This window comes from Juglans microcarpa x Juglans regia, chromosome 6D (assembly GCF_004785595.1).
Source record: "Juglans microcarpa x Juglans regia isolate MS1-56 chromosome 6D, Jm3101_v1.0, whole genome shotgun sequence".
Classification (NCBI taxonomy): Eukaryota; Viridiplantae; Streptophyta; class Magnoliopsida; order Fagales; family Juglandaceae; genus Juglans; species Juglans microcarpa x Juglans regia.
This window is the reverse complement of record NC_054604.1, coordinates 2,438,701-2,448,423: the sequence shown is the minus strand read 5'-3', so window position 1 is coordinate 2,448,423 and position 9,723 is coordinate 2,438,701. Positions and strand designations below refer to the sequence as shown.

Genomic DNA, 9,723 nt, shown 5'->3' with positions numbered 1-9,723 from the left:
TAGTAGCAGAGATTCCAGTTTGGTAGAACAAGCCATCAACAATACAATTCTTTCACTGGACTGGAAAATGCAGCCAATTATAAGTGATATCAAACAGCTACTTAGCATTTGGAGACTGAAAAGTTGTTAAAATTATCGATTTGAGAATTGATGTGCGCATAACTTGGCGTAATGGGCAGCTTCAACGCAAACCTTTGGAAACATACTCCTCAATTTTATCCCACCTAGCTTATTGAACTTTCATAGTAGGAAAGATCCTCCCACTGGTTTGTAATTCATATAAGAGAACTATTTACTGCACTAGTTACATAATATAAATGCTTGCTTACAATAATAATAATAATAATAAAAACACACACACACACACGTGAAGTAGGTGAGTCCCCGTTTGGACGTTGAATTAAGATGATATGAGATGAGAAATTTATGAATAATAGTGAATTGATTTGTGAATAGTAGTGAAATGATTTGGGTTAAGATATTTTATAGAGATTTGGGAAATGAGAAATAAAAATTTGAATAAAAATATTATGAAATTAAAATATTGTTATAATATTATTTTTGTTTTGAGATTGAAAAAAGTTGAATTATGTTTTGTGTTTTATTTGAAAGTTTAAAAAGGTTGTAAGTATTATGCAATTATTAGATAAAAAAAATAACGATTTAAAATTGAAAAATATTTGTGATGTTTGAATGTTGAAATGAATTAAGATGAGACCATTTTGCAAACTAGGGGTAAAAACGGACTCTAGTGGCTCGATTTTTTACCAAAACTGACGCCGATCGATGGAAGAGATTTGCATGGAACAACCAACCGTACCGGCCCATGGGTAGGAGATATACCGGCCGTATCGACTCAAGCAGTTCTCTGTCTCCCTAAAATCAAACGATGTTGTTTCATTTATATATATTATTTAATATGTTATGTATAAAGTGACGCCGTTTTACTTAAACTTAAGTAAAAATGTGTCATTTTAACTATAATATATATATATAATATATTTATTTAGTGGGCCGATTTGACGGTTTGAACCAGGTTCAAACTAGAATCGAACTGGCCAACGTTGATTTTAAGGAATTGCTACCGCTATCCAACCGATTCTCTGCCGGTTCCTTTCGATTTTGTACTCCAGCAATCGGTCTGCATTCATACCAGTTGGTTTTGTCCCATTGTTGTTTAGCCCTATTGCAAACCAAACAGATCGATTTTCTCTCTATTTCTTTATCATAGCTTTACTGGGAGATTGAGAATAGTGTTCTTGCATTGTACCGACAAATTACAATTGCAATTACACAATCAGTTAACTTAACCGATAAGAGCATTCCCATTAGATTCCCTATAACCTCTTTTTTCTTATAATTTGAGGAAAAATTTAGGGAATACTCTCAAAACCTCCCTCAATCGGATCCCTATTTTAGGGAAAAGATTGAGAGAATGAATAGTGGTTCCCCATATTTCCTAAATCACTTTTATCAATATTTTATTTATTTCAATTAAATTAACTCTTCTTCCAATCATCTATACTTTCTCTCATACTCATGTTTATTATAGTTTTAAATAATAGTTTTAAAAATAATTTAAATAACTACAAAAATATTAAAAAGAAATAATTTTAAAAATATTAAAAAAATTTAAATTTTTATTTAAAATATTCACTAGAGTAATAGTTCAAAACATAAGAAAAAATATTGAGTAGTTAAATTTGTAAATGGAAGTAAGAGAAAAAAGTAATAAAGAAATAATAGAAAAATATTATTTTAATAGAATAGAGAATGGATAGGGAATATGATGTATAAGGTTTTTGAAAGATTAGTAAAATTTAGCAAAGAATTTTAAAGAATATACTTTTTAACTAAATTATAGAAAATTTTATGAGAATGCTCTAAGTAGTCCAAAGAAAAGAGTAGTGCTAGGAATGTAGCACGAGGATCTCTTAAGAAGGCAATTTTTTTTTTTTTCTGATTTAGTTTCATTCATATTTTTGGTATTCTTAAATACTTTAAAAAAAAATTCACAATATCATTAAAAAATACTTGCTTAATTACTAAGGTCTTGTTTAGTTATACAATTCAGATGTGATGAGATATTTTATTGAAAGTTAAATAAAATTTTTAAATATAATTTTTATTTTAAGATTTGAAAAAATTGAATTGTTTATTATAATTTATATAAAAGTTTAAAAAAAGTATAATAATTAAATGAGATGAGATATAATGAGATGAGATAAGATGAAATAATTTAATTTTATGAAACCAAACGAGCTTTAAGTAGAAGGAAAAATCTAATTGTAAGCGATTTTATGCACTAATATGTGCACCCATTTAATATGATTGGTCAGAAAGTTAATTTTATTGAAAACAGTATTAATTTAAATTTAGAATCTGAAAGTAATAATATTAAGAGTGCTGCTACAGGCAGGCACGGCGTGGACGCCACTAACGTGGCATTTTGCCACGTCAGCAATTAATTAAAATAAAAAAAAAAAAAAAAAACAAAACGCAAAACAGGACAGAAGAAAGCGGAAGAACAGAAACGAAAGGAAGAGAAGCCCATATGCGAAGAGGAAGGCAGAACTGAAAATTTTTCATAGAGAAGCCGAGATTTCGAATAGAACAAGTGGGAGAAACTGAGAAAAAAAATAGAGAAGCCGAGATTTCATTGTCAAAGTAAGAACCCCTTCTTTTGATTTTTTTTCATCTTGCTTCGAATTTTTGTTGCCGAGATTTCATCTTCTTTTGCTGAGATTTCATCTTGCTTTGCTGAGATTTCATCTTGCTTTGCTATCTGTCAGTAGTTGACATTTTTTCTGTGAGTTTTATTTTTTTGAACCCCTGTATTTGGAGAAAATTTCTTCTATGAGTTTTTAAAAAATTTAGCATTGCTCTTTCAGACAAACAGAATAAATGTGCTAAGTCCCATGTTGTAGATAAGTTCATCTCTGCACTTAGAATTTGCTCTCACTGAAATTGGAACCCAATTGGCTTGTTGTCGAGACAAATTGCCCCTGAACCATGAAACACAAGATAACCTTGTTCTTGATATATTATATATGGTCCACACCATCTTTCGAGCCTTGCTGGGGGGCGGCCAGTCTTTTCACTCTGTTTCTCATTTTAGTTATTTTTCTTTCCAAGATTGAGCTGCAACTTAAGTTAATGACATTTTGAAAGAGTTGACAATTTTTTATAGTTACTATCGCCGTTTAATTGAAGAAAGACTACTAAATTTTAAGTGCCACTTAATAAAAAAATGGCATTTGGTGCAAGTTTTTATATGTAAACAGTTGAATCCAAACTCATTGGCACTTGAAATTTAAGGCCTGAAGATGTGGCGAGGTTGATACCGAAATCAAGGAGTGGGAGTTGGTAAACACAACCTCCTTGTGCAAATTCCCAAACCATCCAAGGCAAAAACCCAACCATTTCAATAACCGGACTGTTATCTAGAGTTACAAACCAAGTTACAAACCAATTAAATTTTCAACAATACAATTTAGCATTGGATTCCTTTATGAGCTAATCTTTATCATCTTTCCTCTTGAAGAAACTTGCAGTGTCTCCTAATTGCTTTTAGCATTGACTTGGGATAAAAAAATAAAACAAGGTAAGAGATTATAGTCTTTCCTTGAGTGATGCAATTATTGTGTCTCCAACTTCAAGTAAGAACCCCTGTATTTTAGCATTGTTTTTAAAGAACTGGAATTTTTTTTTGATAAATAAAGTGCAGTAGAAAAAACGCATCTAGTGTTAATACCCATTGATGGTTTATGTAGAAAAAATTATGTAGAAAAAATCTAAAAAGTCACAGTGAAAGAAAGCCCACTTTTTTAAAGGAATTATTATTGTGTCAACTCTTAAGGAGAGATAACGAGGGTATTAGCCAAAGTACATTATAATGTAAAACATTATATTCTACATAATATTCCATTCATTAAATTTTTACTACATTTGAAGTATTTGACATTTGACATTATCATTGGTTGTTCTTTAATTTTCAAACTTGATAGTACTGATCTCCATAATTGATACAACATTCATAGTGATAGAACTTGTAAAACAGGAACTGAAAGTAAGACCCACTTGGTTTCATTGTTGAGTTAAATGGAGAAAGAAATAGAAGATGCATCCCGCATAACAGCTCTTATCACCAATCCATCAACGCAGGTATTGTAAACCTCTTTTAACAGTTGTCATGTGTTTATTTTATGTGTAGTCATTGTCCACTTGGATTGATTAACATTATGTTGCTATATGTTAGGACATATCAAGACCACTACATCCAAATTACATGCCAAGTTACTACGGTCCAGTGCCTCATGCTTGGTTACCACCTTTTGTGCCTCTTCCAAGTGCCAGTCCATATCCATGGAGCAACCAGGTAATCTTTGGATGGTAAAGTAGTTTATGGGTTTTATGTTATGAACTTTCATATTTGGTCTAATTATTTATTTTTAATTATCTTTGGGAGAACTGCAGCAAGACCCATGGAGCTCTACTGTAGCTGCCACGTCAAGTGCCTCCATACCAATGATGAGACCTTCTCCAACTGCCTACCCATATCTATGGAGCAACCAGGTGATAATGTCTTCGAATATTTATTGTAGTCAGTGTGCTTTAATTTTCTGAACTTGAATATTTCGTCTAATTATTTATCTTTAATTTTTTTATGGAAAACTGCAGCAACACCAATGGAACACTACCTCAGCTACCGCGTCAAGTACTGCTATCTTGAGTAGTACCGCTCCCGCGTCAAGCACTGCTGCCTTGTATAGTTCCTCCATACCAATGATGGGACCTCCTCCAACTGCCTACCCATATCAATGGAGCAACCAGGTGATCATTTTTTAGAGTATTTATTGTAGTTAATGTTAGACTTGAATATTGGTCTAACTATTTATGTTTACATTTTTTTTTAAACTATAGCAACACCCATGGATCTCTACTTCTGCTCCCATGTCTAGCTCCGCAAGTAGTGTCAGCTCTAGTGTAGCTGTCAGTTCTAGTGTACAAACCAGCGTTAGTGTCGCTGCTAGCTCTTGTTCGGCTTTACCAACATTTATTCCTCCAACTTCTACCAACCCATATCCATGTGGCAGTGAGGTGATGTCTTAGATTCTCCACATGCACTGTCTTTTATATTATCCATAACATATTTTTACATATAATACTTTTCTTTTATTTTACAGGAAAATAAAGTGCAGCAAAGTAACTCTGTTGAAGAAATTAGTGAGGCCACATTAGACTCGATAGAAGTTGAAGCGCAATCTACTGCCTCTTTGGGTAATACGATTGATACCAAGGAGGCTGGCACTGATGGGGGTAATATCACTGAGGAGCCAAAACCAGGGATGCACTTTGAGTCGGAGGATGAGTTAATGAATTACTATAAACAATACGGAAAGCAATGTGGTTTTCCGATAATGACACAAAGGAGTAAAAGAGAGAAAGATGGGACTGTGAAATATGTCACTGTGGGATGTGCTCGGGGTGGCAAGGCACGGAATAGATCGTCAAACGTCTCCAAGCCTCGGCCAACAAGCAAGACAGACTGCAAAGTAAGGATGAATGTCATGTTAAAGGATGGGAAGCTGTGTGTGACATCCGTAGTTAACACACACAATCATGGGCTCAGTCCAAGAAAATCCAGGTTTTTTAGATGCAACAGAGAAGTTAACGAGTCTGTTAGGAGGGTGTTGGATACTAATGATGAGGCTGGCATACGGATGAATAAGAGTTTCCATGCTCTTGTGACTGAAGCGGGTGGGTATGAGAACGTACCATTTGGAGAAAAAGATTGTCGTAACTATATTGACAAGGCACGACACCTGCGTCTTGGTAAAGGTGGTGCTCAAGCGCTGTTTCAGTATTTTAGAAGGATGCAAAACAAGAATGATGGTTTTTTCAGCCTCATGGAATTAGATGATGATGATAGACTGAAAAGTGTGTTTTGGGCGGACGCCCATAGTAGAGGGGCAGACAACTACTTTGGAGATGTGGTAACATTCGATACCCCATACTTGACAAATAGGTATGGAATGCCATTTGCACCTTTTGTGGGTGTAAACCATCATGGACAGTCAATCCTTTTGGGTGCAGGCCTTATTTCAAGTGAGGATACAGAATCGTTTATTTGGTTATTTAAAACTTGGCTTGATTGCATGGATGGAAAAGCGCCGAATGCTATTATTACAGATCAAGATCGCGCAATGAAAAATGTGATCGCCATTGTCTTCCCGAACACGCGGCATAGATATTGCTTGTGGCACATATTGCGAAAGGTCCCTGAGAAACTTGGTTCACATGGTCAATACAAATGTGGCCTGAAAAGTAAATTGCTATCTTGTGTATATGACTCCCTTACAATTGAGGAGTTTGAGAATTCTTGGAAAAGCCTCAATGATACTTTCAACTTGCATGAAAATGCATGGTTGCAAAGCTTATATGCAGAAAAAGAGTTTTGGGTGCCGGTATATTTAAAGAACTCGTTCTGGGCTGGAATGAGTACAACTCAACGCAGTGAGAGCATGAATGCTTTCTTTGATGGCTACGTGCATGCTAGAACAAACCTTAAAGAGTTTGTTGATCAGTTCGACAATGCTCTCAAGAAAAAAGTTGAGAACGAAAACCAAGCTGACTTCAATTCATTTAACTTCACCATTCCTTGCATATCACACTTGGCTCTTGAGAAGAAGTTTCAAGATGTATACACAAATGCAAAATTTAAGGAGGTTCAACAAGAGATAATGGGAATGATATATTGTCATTGTCGTTTCGAGAAAATGGAGGGAGTAATCGCAATTTACTCGGTCGATGATCAAGTAAAGGCTGAAGATTTCATCAAGGAGGTTACGTATACTCTTTACTTTAATGAGGCTGAGTGTGAGGCGAAGTGTGTTTGTGGGTTGTTTGAGATGCGAGGGATAATATGTAGACATATTCTTGCAATCTTTTCAGCTAAGAAAGTCCGTGAGTTGCCAGAGAAGTACATATTAGACCGGTGGCGGAAAGACATAAAACGGGCTTATACTATTCTTCCGACCAGTTATGACGCTGTTGATCAGAGACCTGAAACTGTTAGGTATAAACGTATTTTGAGAACTTTCAATGAGGTAATAACAAATGCAGTTTCGTGCGATGGGCATACTGAGGAAATGATTTCAAACTTGTATGCGATGAATGAGGTTTGGCGCACATCGAAGCCCTCCAACACGGTATCCAATGTTGGAGGAAGTACCGTGAATGCATTCATAGAAGGAAGTTCCAAGAAGGTGCTAAGTCCCCATGTTGTCAGAGGCAAGGGAAGACCCCCGTGTAAGAGGAGGATGTCCACGATGGAGGAAAGAGTGAAGAAAATTAAAACTAAGACTGCAAATAAGAGAAAAGATAAAGGAAAAAGTTGCACTGTGGTAGGAGCATATTTATTGTAAATTATTACCTAATGTTACTTCTACTTACTTCTGAACTCTAATTATTTTTTATGTTGTCAGAGGCGTAGATTGGACACCGAACCATTGGAAAGCACTGAAAACCAACTCGGCCTATCGGAAATGAGGATGCAAGAAAATGTACAAACTCCCATAATAGTCAATGAAGAAAGTGGACAACATCCAGTGATGGGGACACAAGAAAGTGTACACTTTCTTCTTGAGGTCATTTTTTTGTATAGTTAGTGGTTTTTATTATGTGGGTCTTACTTTGTCTGCTATTATGTTCACAGATACAACTAGGAATGGATGGAACGCAGCCGGAGACGGAATTTGGAACGCAACCCAGCAGTTTCTTGTAGCAAGATTTTAGAGATCCATTATGTTTACTAAGCTTGAGTGTTGATGGAATTTGGGTTGTTTGTGGGTTTGTTGGAATTTGTGTGTGTTAGGGGTGATTTTGTAGGAATTTGCGTGTTGGTGTTGGTATATTGGAGTATGTGATGTATTAGTGGTGAAAGTGTACGTTTTGTATATGTGGCATAGGATTTGAGGCCACGCTTTGCACATTTTGTATCCAAGTACGCTATATATGTAAATTTGAGTTTCTATCCAAGTACTCAATTTATGTGGTTTTGATTGAATGTGAATGTTTGATTGGTTATGGGTTGAGCTTATACTGTGTTTGATATTGCCTCTTATGTCCACATGGAAAAAAGTAACTCAATAAACCTGTAGTTTAGTCCTGTCAAATATTTTATATATATTCATTATAAAATAAAGTCTTAGGAATGAAGATTTTATACAAATCAGAATAACGTCTCAAATACATAATTTGAAAGTCTCGACTTACAAACGCTAAGTTTCTATAAAATACAAATACAAACTCGTCAACGCAGTGACAGTATCAAATATAAGTAAATAACTATGGCTATTAGCCAAAGTACAAGAAATAGTTTGCGTGCATGTAGCATGTCGGCTTCTTGACTGCGAAACTGGGCGTGATCATTATGGAGTGCCAACTCCCTCTTCTCGAACTCTGCTTCTCTTTTTTTAAGTTCTTCATCTTGCCTTAATACTTCTGCTTCTCTCTTTTTAAGTTCTTCCTCTTTCTTTAATACTTCTGTTTCTCTCTTTACAAGGGCTTGCTCTTTGTATTCACTGCTATCAGACCACTTGAAAAAGTTGCACTGTGGTAACCCCTGATTATAAATAAATAATCAAGGCAACTTGAGGTCAAAATTTTTGTCATTATTACAGTAATATGAAAACATAAACTTGCAACTACTATTAATTGCGACTACCTCTTTGTTGTAGAGTGGACACCCAAAGAAAGGTCGCCCCAGATTTTTTTGAGTATTTGATATTCTAAGTACAGCTTCATTCCCACAGCTGCACATTGGGACGTTTCTCGATGTACGATTAAGCAACGATGTTGAAGCAACTGATGACGACATTCTAAATCTGAAAGAGATGTGAGACATAACGTCAGTTATCAACATATTCACTCTGCACTAAATTTCTATAAACCTTGACCATTTTCTAGAGGTTACCCACTTTTGAGACTTCATATGTGTTTTACATGAAAATATACTATTATGTAGCATTATACTGATATGAATCAGTTGTTGGATTTTGAACATGTTCTCTTAACTCATATGATAACATGAACACCACATCAACTTAACTAGGCCTTGGAGACTTAGCCCCATGTTTAACTAAGAGGTGTTTCTAGTGCTATCTTTTTAAAAAAAAAAATCAGAGAGACAAGAATCTTTCACACCTCAACTGCCAAAATGAATTGCCAAGCCTTCATACCTCAAGATCAACAAATGACGTTTTCCAGGAAAGCAAGAAGAGAAAAGTACTGGAGCTGTCAACAAGCAGTGAGGATGAAGAGGAAAAACAAGAGGAAGGCATTCATGTTAGAGCAAAAAGAGGCCAAGCTACTGATAGTCACAGTTGACAGCTCAAGAGTATATTTGTATGTTATTCATCGAATGTATTTGCAAAATCCATGAGAAGTTGAAATGCAATACCATTTATTTGGATCAGGTGAGAAGGCAAAAAATCAATTACAAGTTGAGATGCTTGCAAGACCTAGTTCCTGGATGCCGCAAGGTAGATTCTTTTTGTTATTTTTATGTGTATATGTGAGTTCACGCTTGCATTAATTGTTTGTGTGCTTAAGTGTATATGTTCTGTAATATGACCCTGAAATTCACAGACAATGGGAATGGCAGCGATGTTGGATGAAATTATCAATTATGTCCATTCACTGAAGAATCAGGTTGAGGTA

General features: G+C 35.2%; 1 protein-coding gene across 1 annotated transcript; it reads left to right on the top strand.

Annotated features, from left to right (window-relative positions):
* The first annotated feature begins 4,101 nt into the window (after positions 1 to 4,101).
* On the top strand, positions 4,102 to 7,786 carry LOC121234569 (protein FAR1-RELATED SEQUENCE 5-like). Its single transcript, XM_041130538.1, has 8 exons — positions 4,102 to 4,164; positions 4,259 to 4,378; positions 4,477 to 4,575; positions 4,681 to 4,833; positions 4,924 to 5,100; positions 5,187 to 7,406; positions 7,488 to 7,631; positions 7,718 to 7,786. The coding sequence occupies exons 1-8, from the start codon at positions 4,102 to 4,104 to the stop codon at positions 7,784 to 7,786; spliced, it is 3,045 nt and encodes a 1,014-aa protein (XP_040986472.1).
* Positions 7,787 to 9,723: the final 1,937 nt, after the last annotated feature.

Bases quoted from the DNA above. Each gene is read 5' to 3' on its own strand.
- LOC121234569 (XM_041130538.1), top strand. From the start codon at position 4,102: ATGGAGAAAGAAATAGAAGATGCATCCCGCATAACAGCTCTTATCACC. The intron at 7,407-7,487 runs GTAGGAGCATAT...TTATGTTGTCAG, and splicing joins AAGGAAAAAGTTGCACTGTG to AGGCGTAGATTGGACACCGA. The intron at 7,632-7,717 runs GTACACTTTCTT...TTATGTTCACAG, and splicing joins TGATGGGGACACAAGAAAGT to ATACAACTAGGAATGGATGG.